This window comes from Pleurodeles waltl, chromosome 6 (genome assembly GCF_031143425.1).
Source record: "Pleurodeles waltl isolate 20211129_DDA chromosome 6, aPleWal1.hap1.20221129, whole genome shotgun sequence".
Taxonomy (NCBI): Eukaryota; Metazoa; Chordata; class Amphibia; order Caudata; family Salamandridae; genus Pleurodeles; species Pleurodeles waltl.
The window spans coordinates 28,146,792-28,169,386 of NC_090445.1; the positions used below are offsets into that span (position 1 = coordinate 28,146,792).

A 22,595-nucleotide genomic window follows, 5' to 3' on the forward strand; every position below is an offset into this window, starting at 1 on the left:
CAACCGCTATTCGTCTGCTAGGGCTGAAGATGTCGGTTACTTTCACCACAGCAAATTTCATTTAGCACATGAAAAGCTGACATTTTGTGCACAAGCAGTAATAAACGGTCCACAGGAGAAATTAGCAGGACACTTGGCAGTCAAGTAACAATGCAATTTACTGCGCATTTACCATAAGACAGGCACGGCAGGTAGTGAGTGCTTCAGAAAACCTTTCAATCACCACATAAAAATTGATAGAGTTGTTATAAGCAATGCTATTGAACTAAATTTTAAACACACCGCAAAGGTTTAATCGAATATTATTATCCTGGAGCTTTAACCACCAGAAACTCCACAAATCAATTAATGTTCCTAATACCGACCCATTTTCTGAAAGACATGCAGCGGGATCTCTGGTGCGTTCCTCTTTTGCAGTATTTTGAAAAACTGGCAATTACACTCCAGACTACCTCTCAAGAAGTCAAGTTCACCTGTCTGGACAACAAACAGTGGCCACAAACTGCATGAACGCTCAGGGAGGCTTTCATTAGGACCAGTCGGCTCAAATCAATGTAGCATGACGACTTTACCCAGAAACATCAAATTCTGTTGTTGAGATTTGCATTAATTGCTCTTAAGTAACCAATCTCTCACACACCACTATAGTTCACTGTTTGATGTACAATAGTTGGGGCAATGCAAGACAAAAGCTCTCAACTGGGGCTGCAGAGACGACATCAACCTCAATGAATTCTGCATGGCCCACCCAACACGATGGAGGCTTAGTGCAAACAGGAGCAGCCTCGGGCTCCTGCGGGAGGCATGGTCAGAAGATGTCGATATCAAACAGATATTTGATTCAATGAACTGGAAATACCTCAGGAAAGACCTGAAAAATGTAGCTCTTGGACCCAAATATATAGCGTGGGTTAAATTGGTATACACAGACCCAGAGGCGAGATTGCGGGCACGCGATATAGTATCGGAATACTTTCAATTACATCGAGGCATCCAACAGGGATGCCCCTTCTAGCCTATACTGCTCGCCCTCACCATGGAGCCTGTTGCAGGCACTCCTCTGGCGTGAGATGGGACCCTGGGGTATCAAAATTGGGGAGACTACCCATGTGGCATCCTTCTACCCCGATAATGCCCTTATTTACATGTGTGAACTGGTGGAGACGGTTCCTGTATTACTGACGCACTTTCGACACGGTATCAGGACTCTATTAATGTATGAAAGCCTAGCTGCTCCCGATTGGGGGCTTGATAGAAGTACAACCGTGCTTGCTCCTGGCAGAAGGGCTCCAGTGGGGAATGGAGGGAATACGCTATTTGGGAGTTAGGTAGCTCACTCAAAACAAACATTCATGGATCTCAATCTTGGTAGAGTGCTGGAGGGATTAAAGGCATCCATGTTTTTGGAAGGAACTTCCTTTGTCGTTAATGGGCAAGGTGGCGATTGTCAAAATGATGGTGCTCTCTAGAGGTCTATACATCTTACAGGGTACAATGTACATAATGCCTTTGAAATATTTTACAGAGATTGACAGCGTAATAGACTTGCTATGAGCCAACAAAAGAAAACGCATAGGGTTACCAATGCTTGAACAAACATGGGCAAGGGGAGGAATTGAGGTAACTACCATGGATCTCTAGTATATGGCCACGCACTTGCATTGTGTGGTACACTGGTTGAGTGAGGAAGCCAACTGGGAAAAGGATGACCTTTCTAGGGGCACACATGGTCCCGGCCTTGCTTGTGTGTGGCTCGTGGATATCACCGGAGATGCCTTATCTGGTACGACATGTCGGGTATGGGAAAGAGCCGTCACAACGGTGAACCGTTGTGAACCATATGCAAGGAAGATGCCGATATGGGCCTTGAAACCCTTTGCTAGGATAACTGAGGTCATGTTTATACAGAAATGGAGGGAGGGGAACTGTGACCATCTAGGGGAATATATATCTAAATGGACATTATCTTTTATGGGAAGAAGCATTGGAGACGTTTAAGATACGCACTGGGCAGTATCTTCAATATATAAAGATACCAGCAATGGTGTGCGAGATATGGCCTAGTTTCCCTGAGGAACCTACATCCTCACACACACTGCATTGTCAGGAGCTTGCAGATTAATCTCCTATCTTTATCACGCACTGCAGGAAGACCTGCCAAGCATTATACCGAAGGCACAGGAAAAATGGAACAATGTCCTGGAGGAACACCTCTCCGATCAAAACTGGGAAGAGATACATGAGGACATGAGGGCATGCAGACAGTGAGCTCAAGTGCACGCTTTAAGTTGATACAATATAATTACATTCACCAAGCGTACCTTACACCAAAGATTTTACACAATATGTATGCCGACCAATCACCCTGATGTGTCCACTGTGGTGCCTGTGTGGCAGACTTTATACACGTGGTGTGGCGGTGTCCCAAGATATTGCCTTTCTGGAACGTAGTATTAGACGGGTTGGGAACTACCACGCACTCCACAGGCAGCACTACTGGGGTTAATTCCAACACCGGCTACAAAGAAGCTTAGTCGTAGGTTTGTGCTCTTAGGGACGATATTGGCTAAAGGACGCCTTGCCATTAGATGGATGAACCTGAAGTTCCCCCACTATATCATGTAGCTCCAGGATATCAATGAACGGGCGGTTGCAGAAGAAGTCAGAATGACACGTTAGGCGAGATGAACCTTTGGCCGATGACATGCTGGCATGGGCGACGATACTTACCGAACTGCAAGGAAAGATGATAAAAGGAGAGACGGGGAGGGAACTGGCGGCTTAGAATGAGGGTTTTCGCTCACATTGAATGGGCACAACCCCACAAATGAGAGTACCCACCGATAGAACGAATAACACCAATGAGGGGATGATACGTGGCACCGAGATGATAGATGCAGAAAAACTTACAAGAGGGTGGGAGTTGGTGGCAGGGGGTAGTGTCTTATTCATGCTTTGTGAATTCCTGCTGGAATGTTGTAATGAATACCAGCATGTGATGAGTAATAAGAGTTGCTTGCGATATTCTGTTTACCTTGTATGTTGGCTAAATACAATAAAATATATTTGGGGGGGGGGGTAGGAATAAAGTCCTGCACCACTGCATGCCTGCTTCCACCCTTGTGCACCACTGAGACACGGGCTCAGTCTGCCAAGCTAGGGACTGCAGGAGGCGGTGTAGAAGGGGACATGGCCTTGGAGGGGACAGGCATCACCCCCTTGGGTTTCTCCGCAGGCCTCAACATGAATGCGCATTGGGCTATTCCTACCCCCTCTCTCCCAGCCCGAAGACTCAGCTTGCATGTGGGAGGATCAAACTTCAGCAGAACTTAGTAAACATTTCAATTTTCCGGTGAGAAGGGGCATAATGATTCCATAGGTGGGGTGAGAATTGACGCTCTGGTGTGCAGTCCAATCATCGTCGATGCTGGGCCATGACTTATTGTAAAGCTTACAGGTTCTATGCCTCTCAATATACACCATTTTCTCAATTTCCTTTCTGATTTCTAAGTCTACTTTGCCAATCTGTGTAACTGCTATTCTCTGGTTCTTTTGTTTGCATCTCTTTTTTTTTTTCTTTTCTTTTAGGTCGAGCACGCAAGTGGTTTGACCTGTTGTAAACTATCTGTGGGCTTATAACCACACCCATCTCACGCCCACCACTCATGTGCTTGCCTTTCAAAAATTTGTTATTCTCATTGGTAAATGCTTCACGATGGACTGTCCTTGGGGCGGTTTTGTTACCACCTTGGACAACGACCTTATCACATAGATAATTGCACATCTGCCGATATGTTTGACTGTCAGCAAACTTTTTTTCCCCCTTTTTTTGCGTCTCCTTCGCGCTCAGGCACATGGCGGAGGCGCTTTGAATCAGCTCGCCCATGTCAACTTTTTTACTTTTCACTTTCAACATATGTGGCAAGAAAAAAGTCAGTTAGGAATTTACAACGCTAATAACTAACTCGAGCAAATGAGAGACCTATTGCACTGAAAATGCTTGTTTAGGAGGAAGGGAAGAAGGCGGCTGATGGACCACACCGACACAGCAGCGACTCTGATGTTCTAGGTTTCCGTGCTTGTATATAAGACCCCATGATGAAGAGAACATTCTTTCATTGATCTGCAGCAAAGCAATCTGGCACAATGACCCCCCTCAGCATTTCCAAAAGATTTAACACTAAGTTTCAGATAAGATTTGTTTTAGCTAAACAACGCTTGAATGGGCAGCAGATGGTTTCAAGTGGAAGAATAACCTCAGCACACTATGGAAACCTCAGAGAAAGGGTCCATTCACCTGAGCATTAACCTAGTGTCAGCCTACACCTGTATCCAAAAGCACTAGAGCGCGACGAGGGTCTGCAACTGGACTAACCATACGCCATACCCGTAAATCCCAATGAGCATCTACAGTGATCTGGAGGTCATGGTTTGGAATCCTGGAAAGGCCTAACTCAGCCTCCATTTCACCAAGTTTACTGAATTACCTTTAAATTGAATTAGAGCAACACCTTTTATTTTAAGCGATTAGAAATGACAGCAGTGTAGTATGAAGGCGCTATCTAAAGTTATTAATCACAAGTACCACCGCACAATGGCCACCAATATTCTAAATGCGACGCCTGTACGCGCTGATCCTATAACGCTATATACTGCACAATGCAACCCCTCTAGAGCGCTTTCAGCGCTATGAAGAAACCCGACTAGCACTCAGTGCATTAAAAAACATGCAAACAAAGCCAATAGGCCTGGCCGTAACATGCTAATGCATGCAAGCTACATGTGTGCATGTCTGAGGTCTATGTGCTACCACATTAAAGCCAGAGCTACTGGCTTGGTTTTAAGCAGCTGAATGTGTACGTGCACCTGGTGCAGCGAAAAAAATAACCAAAAAGTACTTCTGTTGGTATACAATGCACGTATGGAATAATGAACGTAATATGTGATGATTCAGTATACTTTTAAGATATAAAATAGTCCCTCGCATTCTGCAAAGGCGGCGAAATGATACACTGCACCGACAATAGCATGTGGTAAGACAGTCATGTTCTTCTAGGTGGAGAAAAGCCCACTAAGTATAGTTTAAAAGATTGGTAAATACACTAACAGCTGCGAGGTCAGGCCAGTCAGAAACACAAGCGGGTGTTGTGTTTCGAGTTGCAGCTTGCACAATGACTAGAAGAACTTAAAGCACATCTGTGAATGTCACAGGCCTATGCCCAAATGCACAGAGTCCAGTGAGAAAGGAGACATTCTATCTCTTCTTCCATGTACACTGGGCGTGTTACAGCCATCTCACCAGATGTGTGAGCCTCCTGGTATTAAAATATTGCCAGATTTGGCCACAGGTCTGGTGGACATGTCAACAGTGCGAGCAGCTCTGGGAGGGCCCACAGAGCTGAAGCGAGGACGGGATGGGACAAGAGAACATCTTTTACGGTGTGAGCGGAAGGTGAGGACTTCGCTGCAAGGGCAGGAAGACACGACACTTCAAGCACAAGCTCCTTCCTGGCTGCTGCTCTGAATACTCAATACCAAAATGTGATTAAGACCAATATGGATTTGTTATATATAAAACAAACCAGCGCTAACAAAGCCAATAGGCTCTATACTTCCAATTGTGGCACCTGACATTTTGCCTTTGACAATGCTGTTCTACAATATCCCCACAAAAAAAAAATGAATACTACTTGTTGTGATGCAGAATTTCAGCGGCGTAAAAGCCTCAGTAGTGATGCCCATGCATTTAATTTACCATTCCAACATGGCAGACAAAAGAGAAAACGCCCACGTGTTGGGGAATTTGTGAGGGGAAGAAAAAAATGCACTCCACGTTGATACAAAACAAAAAGCAGCTGCCTGAACGTGAGCAGTGGACGGATACTATCCTATAGACTGGATGACGTAAAGATGATAAGTCCAGGTGAGGGACAAACAAGAGGGGAAAAAAAATGTAATCGAAAAAAGGAAATTGTGACTGACAGGCTAGGCAACCAATGGTAAGCAACAAGCTCACCCAAAGCTATTGTGGTGGTACCAATACATACAAGCAAAATGCATCTGCAGGCCAGATGTTAAATAAAGGACATCTGCATCATGTCCAGTGATTAAAGACAGTTTCACCCCGAATCTAGAAATGGACCTTCTTCCGGGATGAGCACAAAGGCATGCTTTCAGGTGTGTTTTTTCTGTTTATTTTTGGTTTTTCCACAGCACGCTTCACCGCCTTTGCCCAGGACCAGAAGTTTGCAAAGTGGCCAAGCTGGGACTGGAGCCCAGGCTTCATGGCTCCACTGTCTACTCCTGGGAAAGGTTCTTGCTCTAGGGGTGTTTCACATCCATCCACCCATCACCAGAGGTCGGAGCCGGCTGGAATGGGCTCTCGCTGAAGCTCATTGACTAAAAATAAAGTACCTGCTAGCCGTCGTCATCCGCTGAGGCCACAGCAGAGACATCTTCCATCCGGCAGAAGCCTGGCACTCCCAGCCTCGTCTCCATCCCTCCCAAGGTTACCCTTCCTGGAATGGGCAGGTGCTGTCTGGAGGGGGCGGCAGGGTTCAAAGTCTAAGCGCTCAGCAGCGCATGTTCATTGATCCGCCCTACAGGAAAGAACGTTAAGGGAACAGCCCAGGAAATGGATGGCAGAGGGCAAGGGTCAGCAGAGACTACACGGGGCCATCACTGGTTTGACACCCATTACCCGCCCAAGGCGCCAACAGCTGGAGCGAATAGCTCCTCTAACATCACACAGGGCTCAAAGCACACCACCCTCTGCAGGGTTTGTCGGAGGCCAGAAGAAACTGACAGCTGGGACTTGGGGTCCCAAAGTGATGGCTACCAGCACTTTACACAAGCCCATCATGGGCACAACACACTCTACTCAAAGACACCCCCACTACACCCCTAGAATTACTTGAACCCTAGCAGACAGGGCTCAAAGGACACCACCCTTTACTGGGGATAGTGTCTGCTGGAGGGACCAGGAAGTGGACAGCAGAGTCTGAGGAAACCAGTGATTGCCACCATCAGCCGAACACAGCACCAAGCCTAGAGCTGCCTGAAGCCGCACACACAGGGGAGCACCACCCTCTGCTGGGCTTAGTGTGTCAGAAGGAAAAGGAAATTGACAACTGGAGCTTAGGGGCCCAAGGTGATGGCTACCAGCAAACATTAACAAGATCACCACGGCCAGACACATTCTATCCATCAAAGAAGACACCCCCCCTGCAACCAGATAGCTACCTGAACCCTACCACACAGGGCTAAAGGGTCAATGCCCTCTGCTAGAGCAAGTGTCGGGGTACAACAGGGAAGATGATCCAAGGGTGACCGCTACCTGCATAAAGTAGACAAGACCACCACCAGTGTCCACCCCAGATAGTCCGCACGCACAGGCTCACCAAGAACACAGGAGCAGATGCTAATGAATAATAAAGTAAAGCCGGTGACTTGACTAAAGTCACAAGGCTCTACTGCACGGGTTAACTGAGATCCTTCCCCCGGTGAACAAGAAAGAAGTTCAAGGTGTCTAGCAAAGTCCGGAAGCAGCGCCAGCCATTGCTGGAGACCTGGGAGGAACTTGATTTTATACCAACCAGGAGATCCCAATGGACTCCTAAAGTGGAAATCGACGAGGTTGCGGGTGGGTTGCTCTAGAATTCAATAAGGGCCTGAACAGTATCACACGGGGATTTAAGGTAACAGCTGTCTGCAGTGCCTTAGGGAGTGACCGGCCGTGCTCACTAACCAGACATGATCTGAGGACTTCCAACACTGCACAGTCGGCTCTTTTAGGAGAGGAGCTCCAGTGCAGTGTTTAGGTCTCAGTCTACCAGACAGCACAGCTGACTGGTTTGCTAAAGACATTTTGGGGACATTCAGAAAGCCGGCCTATGAATGTGCTCTGCACATTGCTTGCCACAGACCTTGGGATGTGTAACTCACATTTTCTCGCTTTCCATTTGCTGGCTTTACTTGTTACCGCTTTTAGGCTGTTCAGCATGAGTTTGTACCTTCCCTTGCTCAAACCCTATTGACAGTATCCTTCAGAGTTCTTTCTCTGAACAAAGCTGTAAATCTTGTTCATATCTCGTCACATTTGCCGTTTATTCAGAGACTGCAGTCAAATGTCAGGCCCCGTCTTCCGGGGGTACTTGTTTACTATTCTTTTGCTGGCTTCAAAGTGAGAGGATTTACATGACAATCTTGCTTGATACTGGCGATAAGAACAAGTTTTTTCTAGCACAAAACATTTAAATGAATTATTTCTGAAATGTGTTTGAAACAAATACTTTAATATGATCAAATCATTACACTAGGGGATGCAATTTCCACACATTCTTCTCATCTGTGCACTGTATAGTTGTTTAAACTGTATGCCTGTGAAAATATAATGGCCATTTCAATTGAAAATGTGTTGCCTGTAATACCAGTGTGTATGATGAAGGGCAATTTTGTAATGTTGTTAAAGCAGCATGTGGCAGCTGTCATTTGCAGGCCTTACATTATCCACGGAATGGCCACAAACTGTGCACAGGCAGTTTTAATGATAAAACTGTAGCACACAAAAGATAGTGTGGAAATCTGGTTTCAGTGAATGTCATTTGTGCATCACCAAGTATCTTCATTCTTTTTTTTTAGATCCTATTTGAACCTGTTTCCAGCACACCAGAATTACAAAAAGTGTACTTCATGTTCGCTTTGCAAACGGCTGAATCTGTTAATTTACAGGTATTTACATTCTGTTGCATTAAACAACTTTCTATAAGCTTTCATTACGAACGTCCTGTACTCCAGCGAGACTGTCATGTAACTCACTTTAAAACCTTATTTCACTTTGCAGTCTGAGAAAGAAAAATAAACGGAAGAACACGAAGCAGTTTGTCAGAAAACATTTGGCCTGTCTTTGAAGCAGGCAAGGGTGACAAGATAATCACAGATTTTAAAGGCATCATTATTTATTCCTCAGGCTTCCTCGGCTCCTGACCCACAGTTTGATAAAGTAGTTATTCATGCAGTAAGGAATCCACACGACCTGGGGGTCAGGTGTTCAAATCCTTGCAATGCCAAGGCACCTTTCCATCCTTCTAAGGTTGGTAAACTGAGCAGCAGACCTGTCAGCTCACATGGTACCACCGTGTTCAGGCTGTCAGGCGGTGAAGGGCTGAAATCACATGGCAGCAGGTAAGACGAGCTGGAAACTACTACACAAAGTGAACGACTGCAAACTGCCATGAAGTGGACAACTGATAAACTCCACAAAGTGGCTTTCTAGCTCGTCTTTCGGAGTAGCAAGCAGCTAATGTCCAATAAAGGGCCTGAAAACATCCAGAAGCACTGGCAACAGCCTCAGTGCTACTCTGTTTTGTGTGGGGTGTAAGAGATGGTGGGCTTGGTGTAGGGCAGAGTGCTTCTTTGGAAGGACTCGACACAAGGCTCTGCCCCTCCTCACAGTTGAAGTTAGCAAGTCTGGAGCAGTACCAGGTACACCAGCAAAACATGCTTGAATGAGCCATTACCAGGCACTCGTGCCATTATCAGGCACTTGTGCAATGCATGCCGTACTGTGCCATTACCAGGCACTTGTGCAATGCATGCCGTACTGTGCCATTACCAGGCACTCGTGCAATGCATGCCGTACTGTGCCATTACCAGGCACTCGTGCAACGCATGCCGTACCGAGCCATCAGGCACTCGTGCAACGCATGCCGTACCGAGCCATTACCAAGTACTCGTGCAACGCATGCCGTACCGAGCCATTACCAAGCACTCGTGCAACATGCTCTACTGTGCCATTACCAGGCACTCGTGCAACGCATGCCGTACCGAGCCATTATCAGGCACTCGTGCAACGCATGCCGTACCGAGCCATTACCAGGCACTCGTGCAACGCATGCCGTACCGAGCCATTACCAGGCACTCGTGCAACGCATGCCGTACTGTGCCATTGCCAGGCACTCAAGCAATACATGCCGTACTGTGCCATTGCCAGGCACTCGTGCCACGCATGCCGTACCGAGCCATTGCCAGGCACTCGTGCCACGCATGCAGTACTGTGCCACTGCCAGGCACTTGTGCAACGCATGCAGTACTGTGCCATTACCAGGCACTTGTGCAACGCATGCCGTACCGTGCCATTATCAGGCACTCGTGCAACGCATGCCGTACCGAGCCATTATCAGGCACTCGTGCAACGCATGCCGTACCGAGCCATTATCAGGCACTCGTGCAACGCATGCCGTACCGAGCCATTATCAGGCACTCGTGCAACGCATGCCGTACCGAGCCATTACCAAGCACTCGTGCAACATGCTCTACTGTGCCATTATCAGGCACTCGTGCAACGCATGCCGTACCGAGCCATTATCAGGCACTCGTGCAACGCATGCCGTACCGAGCCATTACCAAGCACTCGTGCAACGCATGCCGTACCGAGCCATTATCAGGCACTCGTGCAACATGCTCTACTGTGCCATTACCAGGCACTTGTGCAATACATGCAGTACTGTGCCATTGCCAGGCACTCAAGCAATACATGCCGTACTGTGCCATTGCCAGGCACTCAAGCAATACATGCTCTACTGTACAATTACCAGGCACTCCTGCAGTATTTACTCCACTGCAGTGGTTCTCAACCTGTGGTTGGGGAGCCCCTGGGGGTCCGCGACGACTTCGGCACGGGTGGAGTCCCCAGATTCCTATAATGATTCAGTGGGGGGGGGGGGGTCCACAGCTTCCAGTAATGATAAAGTGGAAGGTCACTGAAGTCAAAAGCTTGGGAACCACTACTCTACTGCACCATTAACAGGCACTCGCGCAGCGCATGCTCAAGTGGGGCTTCACCAGGCACTCGCGCAGCGCATGCTCAAGTGGGGCTTCACCAGGCACTCGCGCAGCGCATGCTCAAGTGGGGCTTCACCAGGCACTCGCGCAGCGCATGCTCAAGTGGGGCTTCACCAGGCACTCGCGCAGCGCATGCTCAAGTGGGGCTTCACCAGGCACTCCAAGTCCAACTGTGTAATTACCAGGCATCACAGCAATGCATGCTCACCTTTCCCATTCTCAACATCCACAAGGTATGCTCAACCAAATCAAAAGCATTCCTCGCACATCATTAATATCTTCAAAAGGCGCCAGGGGGGTCTGGCAAGCGAATCAATGACCGACCATCTCTCAGACCCTTCAGGGGTCAAATTGAAAGGACTGTTTCTTTAACGAGTTACTTTCACGGTGTTAAATGCGGCTATACAATTAGTTAAAAGGAAAACCTGTGTCCGCACTTATTGTTTCCAATACTATCGGAGTCCACATTACAATGCAGCCTTTGCTGTGCCCTCCACGAGGTCAGCAGTGTAATAAACTGAGCCGAGCCAGACATCCATAAACGTCTGGGGTTATCAGCCTTCAGAGACCTATCAGGTGGGCCCTTCAAATAAAACGGAAGCAGGAAACGGACTACAGCAGTGCTACAGCCCAGGCTTCACAGGATCCGATTCAGTGCTAATCTCCTGGAAGCCCCTTCCAAGCCTCCCCCACTGAGCACTGATGCCCCGGCAGTCCTCGGGACACACCCTTTCAGAGAAGAGTTGAAGGGACTGGGTCTCTCCGGGTTGTGCCGAACTGAAATCCCCGCGCCAGGATGAACATGTCGGGTATCACAACAGCCCCATAGACCCGTGGCTGCTTTAAAAAGGGGTGTTAAGACCGAAGAGGGAAGACGGAGAGGACACCTGTGCGTCAGTGCACCCCCAGCCAAATAACACCAGCCCTGGTCACCGTGATCCTTCATGTGGCGCCCTGATCACCGAAATATTCAGGACCCCGAGGGAGGTCACTTCTAGTACACAGCAGAGTGTGGTGGAATGTTCTTTACAGACCAAATACTGGAAAGCATCAGTGTACACACCAACAGCTTCAGTGGCCTAAACAGAGAACCTGTTACTCGAACAAAAATCGGTTACGGGGATTCCAAAGTGACTTACAGCCCTGGACACCCCAGTGTTTACACGTCAGTTGTCTTTCAAGCCGCCCAGGTAAAACTCAGTCACTTCCACTGACTTTTTTTTTTCGTTTTCCTTCAGGCACTCTTTCAAACTGCAACCACTGTGCCTGAAACATTTTTTAAACCATCATCTACCTTTCTCAGTTTTCCCAGGTACTCCAGTATTTATGTAGCATCACAATTTATTGATCCACGACCTTTGTCGATGCTGATTTTTTTTCAACCCAAATAAGAGGACCACGAGAAATGCAACTAAATCACTATTCACTGGTTACTCTTGCCGCCATCTTACAGTTGTACTTTAAACCAGCAACCAACACCAGCTCTAGAATGAACCATGAATAACAAAATTCAACACTAAACTAATACATTTCTAGAAACATGAAAAGGTAAGAAAGGAGAGGCTGCGCTCCCACCAAGCAGCGAGCCTTTCAAGCCCTGGTGCTGTCCCTTCAGCCATGGCCTCTGTCGCAGCCCCCCGAAGACACCTGCTCACTCAGGTGATCAGCAGCGCATGAGCAGCCTCGGAGCAGAGGGAAGGGCCCTGTCTCGGCTCATCAAAAATACAACAAGCGAGCCGCCGAGGGCTCACGCATTAAAAATTAAAAAATAATAAATAAACGCAAAGAGGCAGAAACTGTTCCCACACATCATTGCAGCTCGGCCCACGCTTGAAACGGTCCAAGAGCGGCCATCGCAAGAAGGCGGCACAGTGAGATGCAAAGTGTCAGAATGGGGGGGGGGGGGCAGGGCAAGGAGGCCGGAACAGAGGCAAGCAGGGCTCTCCAGCTCGAAGAGACGCAACCTGGCATACAACCATGGGCACGCTTAAAAAAGGACAAGGCACGGTGACGCACAAGGTGGGCACAGGGGAGGGTGGTAGGACATGGCGCTGGGGCAGCCGACTGCCACGGGTGGCAGGGATATAAAGGTTCGAATGAGGTGACCTGGCACATGACCAGGTTTATGAAAGCTGGTGAGATACAAGGTGTCAGACTGAAGGTGGGCACGGGAGAGCTGTAGGGCACGGGGCCAGGACACCGTTCTATGGCCGCCCTTGGAAAACGCGGAGATCTCCAGAGAGGTAATGAGGGACCCTCCATCCTTTGAGGATGAAAAGGTCTACAGGGTCAGGAAAGGTAAATAGGCACACAACCAAGAACATGTTCATAAAGGTCCAAGCACAGGGGCTCATCACGATGCAAAGTACACGTGTATGTACTAATGTTTCTTAGAACACTGAGCACTCCATTGAAGCTTTCGGCTCGGGCCTTTAATGGACAGCAGGCTATAATATGTAAAAATGAGAAATTATTTTTATAGGTAGCAAATGTACAGATCTTAGGAGGGATGTGATGTGTGCCACAGGTTTGAGATCTTTTCACTGTGTCCATCAGTTTTTGGGGGAAGGGCAATAAAGATGCTGTTGCATCAATATAGGCAAGGGGGGGCCACTGCAAAGCTAACGCAGCTTCACAAGATGGGAGCTCTGGAGTACAGAGTGACACCGTGACTAAGATTATTCTTCTCTATAACACATTTCTTCTATTTCAGAGACAAACTACACGGAAATTATACACAAGCCCCTTTTAAATACGATGGGACGTAAAATCAGTACACCATTTTATGTGACAACCAGGGCCACCAGTTAAATGCCTACTTCGAGCACCTCTCTGGGTCACCCTGAAACTACCATGGAGAGTCCTAGGACTCTGTACACGTCACATTAGTGTGACACCGGGCCAAAATAAAACCGGGATACCAATTTCACACAGTCTAGTGCTCAGGGCAAGGGTGCAAGTCACTTTACGCTGTGGGATCCATTACTGTCAACAATCCGGCTTTGCAGAAGATTCACTAGTGGAAGCGGTGTACCGATCCTCACATCTAGTGTCTTCAGAGCAAGCACATTAAATTCAGAGAAGAACTGGGCATCAAAGGCAATATATTCAGTATCAAGAATGAAGCACGTAGACAAATGCTTGGCAAACCAGCAAATTAGATAAAAACCGTAGTCTCACTGTTCAGAGGACAGACTGGATCAAATCAAGCACTTTTTAGCCATGGCTATCAGGTGGACAACTTAAAAAAGGGAGCATGTTGTATTAGAGGGCTACTCGATAAAACAGAAGGATAATTACAAATAAAACTACTGTATTCGTGTTTACCACACATAGCAATATTTCTAACTTTACAATTCTTGTATTCAAATCAAGATACATTAAAAACCTAGTTTTCCTGAATTGAAACAGATTTATTAAAATGGGTTATGAATTTAGGAGGATGCCGAAATGAGAAATTTAGTTGGTGGACAGTTTGAAAGTTGCAAAGAAATACATACACCACTCTTAAAAAAAAAAATATAGCTCAATAAAAACATGGAAGCAAAAACATTTGTACAGACAGCTAAAATAATTTTGTATTTATGAAAAACACACTGAGCCCAAATAAAATTGGTAGAAATGGGTCATGCACAGAGTTTGTGTCGACTGTTTTTTTTAGAACTATGAACTAAAAATGTAAGATGCAAGGACATTTTGTAATCCAATTTGTTTAGGAACAAGGAGATGTGTTCAATTATTTACTCATTATTTAACAACTTTTAGACTGAAATCTATTGGTGGCTGCGGGCAACCAGCAAGATGCTTTAAAGGCCAAAATTCAAAACCATACACAAAGTGCATATATATTGAAGAAATCGTGTATGTGTTTCCCTCCAGTTTCACTGCAGGATAATTTACATTTTGATTCTGCCATGACATGAATGAATTAGCTTTCCTTTGGTAAAGCAGGAAAAATGGCAGCAGGCACAGAAGGCCAAGAAGTTGGGGGCAAACTGAAGTTTTGATCTGGACTCGGTTTCTTATTCTTATCAAATTGGCATCTGCACATTTTTGAAACAACGTACATCACGTGCTGCGAGTCAAGCCAGAGTCCAGTGCAGACTGCATCTTACAAGACTGTGGGTCTTTACGCGATCTCCAATAGGTCCACACGCGTCAGCCACAGATGAGCTGCAGCGTTGTTCCAGACACAAAGATGCTGGGGCCTGAGACAAAGGAAGTTTGAAGCAAGAGAGTCTTAGGCAAAACTACTGATCACTTTAAATGTTCCAACTCTGACCCAGGCCTGGGCATTTTATTACTAACCCACAGGTTGGGTTCCTGCTTCCTATGCATCACATAAGGTTAGACACTCGGGTCTCTACCAGTTTGACTGCAACAACCTTCCATCACATGCAGCCATCACTGTCCAGAAGAACAGGCTTGGCATTTTCCATGTGGTTTCACCATTTTCAACCCAAACGCCTTGACGGGGGCAGCACTTCGCCTCTGCAGGTAGAATAACTTGATGTTCAGCACTGGAGCATGCAAGGATCATATGCTGCTCAGCCGCGCGGAGGGATGGCGCTATCGGGGTGGCTGGTCAGACATCAAGTGACCTGCAAGAAAATTTAAAGGAAAGACGGTGTCAGTTTCAATTACTAGGGAGGTCACATCACAGCAATGGACACCACAAATAACGCAGTCTGTGCTTACTAGGGCATTCATAGCTGCGTTGGAAACTGGAAAACAGTTTCTGTTCCAGATACGTACAAAAGATGAAGCGGTTTATACAGCTTTTATGTACAGCATCTGAACAAGTGCTTTAGAAGAGCCCACAGGGTAGTCAAATGGCGAGTGAAGGTTTTAGGACTCACTACCCTGGCTTTAAGTACTAACTTCGTAGGAAGTTTAAAAAAGGACCAATATTTTTCCTAGGTGGAACTTCTGGCCCACGCTATAGATGTAAAAAAAAAAAAAAAAAAAAATTGTCTTTATTATTGTGATGGAAGTTTAAATTTTCTGTAAGAGTTTGCATTTTGTGCATCAACAAGTGCTGCACATGGCTGCTCTCAATAACCCATTTATTTCAGCTAATAAGCTGCGGGCCAGTCTCATTTGCCAATTTATTTTAAGATTAACACCCTGACAGCTAGCTTCAGAAGACGATGGGTGCATTTTTTTGTTTAATAAACTGCAGTGTTTTTCAGAGCTCTTTATGCACAGCACTAAATTAAAAACGTTAAATTTAATGTGATTCTGATGCTCAGACGCTACAGTATATGCACACTACAGAAAAGCGTTTTCAATGCAACGGGTCTCGCATATGCTCGAGTTAGTGCTATCAGCGTTGTAAACTCCTAATCGGACTTTTCGTGCCACACTAATTAAAAGGAAAAAAATAAAATAAATGCAGCGCAGTCGCGCTGCGTGGAAATTAAATAGAAAGTAGCCTGGACACCATGCTGAAAACATCGAGCCGCGTATGTTTTTAGTAGTTTACCGGTGCTGTATAGGTGGGCCAAACACCGGAAAAGGCATGACGTATGCATGCCTTTGGCAAATGAAAGCAAGCAGATTTTAAAAGGCAAGCCCACGAACCAATAAAAGTGACTGACATGACACGAGCTGGGTTGAAGCCCAAAGAGAGATTACAGCATGGGACGGAGCGCTTTGCGCTCACCCTTAAAAAAAAAATACGTGGGATCTGAAACAGCGCAGTTAAGCACTACAGAAGGATCCCACCACAATGCAGAGAATGGTTGGTTCATCACCACTATAATATGCGCCCTCAGCACGTTGACCATCTCTGGGTTAAAGTTTCCTCAGTGTGGGGCAGAGTTGCCAGGTCTCCCCCGGTGTTTCGTGCTTCTCTATCTAGCGAAAGGTGTTGTGTTCCACCTGCTTCGGACCAGACCTGTGAAGATGTTCTGCCCTAGGACTAAGGATTCGGAAGTCTACACTGACAAATATCATTCTGAACCCTTAGGTGACAATCAGTAGAATGAGTACAAAACTAAGGGCATAACACTAATCATCTGTGGGACTGACAAGTCCCACACACGCTCAAGAATATCAAGGTAAATTGCAAGGAGGACAATTCTTCCTTCCCTTCTCGAACAATGTAGCTTTGGGCAAGGGATTTTGCCAAATAATTTTGAACAGATTAAATCAAACGCTAGGGAAACGTTTTAAAAATTAGAAACATGGGAGACAGAACAATCCCACCTACAAAATGATTTGAGAAGCAGAAAATGCCACTGTTACTAGGTCTCACATGAAGAGGATAGCAATCCTTAGAGGGGGCTTGGGCCAGGCCACTAGTTGACTTTCATGTCAGTCTTATTTGCATGCGTCTATTTCATTGGTTTTCCTTCCTGTTCTTGGCCGGACTCTCCCCTACAGGATGCTTTTGATTGGATTACTTAACAAAAGAGTCATGGTACCCATCATCTTGGAACAGTAAATGAAATATATTTAATAAAAAAATTTTTACAAAATTGCCCGCTACACCAGGACTAAGGTGCCCATTACGCATCACTGTGCTCTTTTGCTGATGCTTTTCAGCAACAACCATTTTTCACTTTCCCTAATGCTGAAGAGCAGCAGCATTAACACTGCCCAACCCAATAGCCTGCACTGGCAAAGCAAAGAGGCGCATCGTGGCACATTTGCCTATGCCAGGAGCATCTGCAGCTTACAAGACCTGGTTGAATAAAAAGCAGTGCCGGAAGGTGGGTGCACGAGCCAGTACAGCAGAGCTCAGCATAGGATCTCTTTTAATCTGACTCCGGGTGCTTGATGTTGGGGTCAACCTCAAAGAGTTTGTCACATATTGCAGCTTTCCGTTATGTGCAACCCGGACGAATGAGCAAGGAGATAATGTCTTTTATTACGGCGAACTGAAGACACAAGGGTCCTACTTAACATTTAACTGGGCAGCTGAGCAGAACACGCAAAAACTATATTCATAAAAAAAAAATATATATGACACGGAGATAGAGAAGAATATAACATATCTGTTTGCCAATTGACGATTCATGAGTTCAAACTCAACAGCTGCAGGAGTAAGCACAATGGCGAGAAATGTGAGTGGCCCAAAGTAAGCAAACTGAAACCAAAGGAGAGACCCAGGTACCAAATGGAAAATAATGGATTTATGTGCCGACTCCACTGTAAATGAGACGGTAAAGCATTGCCAAAGACAAACCCCTTTAGTTGGCTAATCAAAAGCAACAAGTACTGGAACACCGCCTAAAATATTTAACATCCTGGTGTATTACATTAACTACTAACCTTAATCTGTCCATTACCATCTCTGTAAACGGCAGTACATCCCCACAATACAGGGATGCCACTACAACTACCCTCTTGTAAACACGCTCACTGCCCAGCGCTGCTTCTCGTACACACGCCACCACACACAGACCTGCTCAAGGCACCAGTAATGCTCATTAAAGACCCAAGTGCCCAAGCTAGAGGGTAAGATTCTTCAGTTTATACAGAAACATGGACTTTAAGAACTAAAGAACTCTGAAGAATTTACTTTACAAAACATTAGGTTTTATTATATAGCATCATCCAAAAATCAAGGCTACCTAAAGACAGGGGGGGGGGGGGCGCGGAGGGAGGAGGAAACAAAGTGATTTAACAGTCCCAATACGGAACGTCTTATGAGTGTGACCATGGTAAGACGTCACATTTTGGTGTTCTGATAATTTAGGATTTTATTACCCAAAGATATTGGGTCTTGCATCAACTGAACATAACAATGGCCCCCAACTAAGACAACCTGATTTTCTGTGCTACATACAAACTACCCAAGAGTTAGAGCGCTAGGAAACGTGACCTGAGCGATTTTGCTGGCTAAGAAAGGAGCAATAGGCTAACCATCACTTCTCAGATGAAGTGCCCGGTTTCTTTATTGCACTTAGACCAGATTAGGGGACAAAACAAAGTGCAAGAGCCGATCAGCTCCTTTATAATATCTAGGAAAGTGAGAAACAAACGAAAGGGGTGAACGCTCAGTTGGTCAAATGGTCCCTGGTATCCAACTCTTCTCTATAGCCTAGCACAGTGGTTCTTAAGAGTAGGACTTCTGTGGACCCTCACGGGGGTGGGGGTCTGCTGTTGCTTGCCTCAGAGTACATATATATATATATACATATATATATATATATATATATGGTTTAAAAAAAAAAAGTGTATTTCTCTATTATGTGACTATTACAAAAAAATTCCGTTTATTACATAACATTATACCATTACATTGACTGCTAATTGTTAGAAGTGGTTTTCACCTTGAGCTCAGAAACATTCATGCCCCAACAACCCCGACGATGGTGCCATTAATGAACCAAGAAGATCAGCTGTGTTCTGCTCTCATACATAGTGGCAGGTGTTACTATAGATTAACATTGCAGTCTTGTATTTGTGCAGAATACACCCTGAACTGATGTACTTGAAGATGTTCACATGTGAGGATGAAAGAAAAGAGCACTGTGAAAAGGAAATTGGCTAGGATCACACAATATGGACAAGTGGAAGCCAGGACTTATGCAAGATTTCCTGGTTTCAGGCACTACGCAGGTATTTCTCATGTTAAAGCTTAACGCTTTGTGATTAATTCTTTCAGGCGCTAAATCAGCGCCCTGTCTTAAAATCATCCAGGTTTTGCATGTTTCACAAGGATTGGTGGTGGCAGAGTTTGGGGAGGGTGATGTTTTAGTGCAGACGCTAAAATGAAAATCAGAACACCCACCCTTGGGTCAGGTGCATTGAGATCATTTGCTCCACACACACCTAAAGTCCTTATTGTGATCCATTCTTGAACTAGTTAATCTACCCACTTTTCACCCATACAACTATACATTCATTTTTTTTTTTTTTTTTTTTAGAGAAAGTAGCCATTTATTTAACCTCAATTTTTTTTAAATGGTTGGACAAGGTTCTTTATTGAAGAATGTGTTGTAAAACGCACCAGTTCCAATTTTTGTTTCCAAGCATTTCTTGGGATGGGGAAGAAAGAGCTCCCCTAATATTCCCTTGAAGAGTTCAGGTTTGCTCACTATGTGCAGGAGAAAGGTTGGTCTGACAATTTGCTGGGACTACTTTGGTTCACAGTCCAACCCTGCATCCAAGATATATAGGTATATAGGATGGGATGACCCTGGTTCTCCTGACCCCAAATGCCTTTCCCGCCAAATATCAGGAAGCTCACCATCAGAAGCATTCTTTACCACAAGTCCACCACGGGAATCTACACATACTACCCAGCTAGATGACAAAAACGTACTTGGATCGTTGCATCAAATAACCCACAACAGTCTACATCAAGGCTCACATGCAGCCCAGAGCAATGCAGCGCCCACAATTAAGACAGCCCACTAGTTAACAGAATGCAGGATTACTGGCAGTCCTGCACAATGTAATGCCATCACGTATCATTAATAAGAACTGCTGTGTACACACCTCGGACAGCATCCATTGAAATACCAACGATTCTAAACATCCCACAGCACAAACCGTTTCAGCATCAAACTCTCAAATGTACACATGAACAAAAAACAGATTACGGACAAGCACTGACAGACTAGGAAAGGATAGACAAAACTGTTCATTTTTGGAAGAGAAGACCAGCAGCCCTCTCAGATTCGACTGTGACTTTTGCAGCACTGCATGGTGCTAATTCAGGGTGCCCCCGTCTACCAGAATTAAGAAATTCTTGCAATTAGTTCACATTTTCAGGGCCTGCTTAACAACTGTTTTTCATTATATCTTTCTTTTGACCGAAGCGCTCTAGAAATATTTAACACCTAATTAAGAACGAGCGGATCTCAGCCTGAAAATGATTCTTACTATTAACTGTTTAGATCTGGGCCAAATCTCACCTTGTTCGACCATTTGTAGGCTTGAAGAAGCTGACTGTACAGAGGAGTTTTGTCCTGCACTGGGTCCAGGCTCAGCAGGCCGCTGTTATGGAGGGGGTGGTTCTCCGATGGTTTTCCCACCAAATTACTGAGACGTTCAAGTTCACTGAAAAATAGAAAAAAGCAGTACAACTGTGAGGTGTTTGAGAAGTCCATCCTCTACCCGAATTATTCAGTAAAAAAGCACTTGCATACCCGCTCCCAGGCAAGGTTCTGTGAACACACACCCAATCCCCCAATATGTTCCCTGGTAGACAACAAATAGTTAATAAAATAACTCTCTTCAAAGCCCACTGATCAGATTTGAACCTGAACAGGAGAACCAAGACATTTGCTTTTTTTTCAAATAATAATGAATAATAAATCAAATGAACCTACAAACCACATCGTTCATATTGTCGAAGGCCTGTCAGGAATGGCACCCTTTCCCCATCTCCAACCTCAGAGAACGGAGGAAAGAGACAACTTCACACCTGGAGTAGACTCATTCTAGTGCTGACCAATTACACGTTGATGTGGGCTGGAAAATGATATTTTTGGGCAAGGGCCTGGCCCACAGCAGAAACAGGCTCAGGTAAAGTGCAGGACGCATGGAATAATCTGGTTATGCTTCCCAACACTGGATAGGACTTAAGATTGCAGATGTTTGCCTCCCACTCCCAACAATGAAAGCATTACTAGGGTCCCTTCTATATACCAACGCCTCCTATCTTGGTACCCACCCCCCCATGACATGCATCCCTCACCCCATGTCCCAGATATGCAGGATAGTCCATGCTCCTTGGTTAACTGGAGACCTAGGCGGAAAATCTGTCTCCACAATTTTCCCACCAAAAGTTCTGACAGAGGCAAGTATTAGATAACTTTTTTAAATGGTCAGGCTTTAGAAATGCAGGGTTCTTTAGGTGCACCACCTTGTATGTCAATGTAAATGATACACACGTGTAACTTAAAGGCATATATAACGGAGACCTTTCTATGCAACAAAGCATAATTTTGCACATTAATGTGTAAGCAGATTTCACTGAAAACACATTCAATATTGATCTTGGCAAAGCTGTAGACCACTCTCCATTATCTTATAACATGCTAACCTGTGGGTTACCCAAAATGTCCACTTTGTAATCCATCCATGTATGCACATGAAGCACGCTCTTTAATCGTGCAAAGCACCGACACCGGGATTTGCACGGTCAAGCACTACATGAAAACACAAATACGTTTATAAGTCACATGCAAGCCCCCATTTCACTCACTCAGTCGACTCTCGTCCCTCAGCAACCCCTTGTCCTTTAGGCCACTACAATTCTACATAATTTGCATCTTGGCTCTTCTCCCCTAGCACAGTCACTCAGCTTCCTGAGTCCCTCAACCAGATGCAAATTAAACAACTCCCTCCAGGTCATCACTCATCTTCGCCTGTCCCTTAGCTGCCGCTCACTCACATTCCCATTTTGAGGAGATTAAATATCCCCAGATCTGCCAGAACAGTGCCCGTTTTTAGATATCTGTGCCCGGACCCCAAAGCCTTTTCTTATACAAACCCCAAGTTTGAGGGAGGGGTGAGACCATGAAGTGCATTTAAATATTGCTCGTTCTCACACTGACTTGCGCCTCTCACGAGGATGCTTATGGCCAGCAGGAAGACAAGAATTGCAGTAAATATATTTCAGCATTTGCAACCTCCTGCTGGAGTGGGTTGGTTGTGACCAGACATAGAGCCTTTACTCGCTTGATCTATAATTCAATAACAAGGCCTAAGAAGGCCAATGCCAGTCTGCAAATACTTGTGCTTCTGTCAGGGGTGTCCTCAGGTGGCAGTTCAGACGTGAATCCTCCTTT

At 45.6% G+C, this 22,595-nt stretch overlaps 1 protein-coding gene across 1 annotated transcript in view; it reads right to left on the bottom strand.

Moving 5' to 3' along the window:
- The window catches only part of MED27 (mediator complex subunit 27), a 602,008-nt gene that overhangs the window by 573,631 nt on the left and 5,782 nt on the right, over positions 1 to 22,595 (bottom strand). The window contains exon 2 of the mRNA XM_069237101.1: positions 20,715 to 20,859. Within this exon, the coding sequence (XP_069093202.1) occupies positions 20,715 to 20,859 (145 nt within the window). The remainder of the gene's footprint in view (positions 1 to 20,714; positions 20,860 to 22,595) is intronic.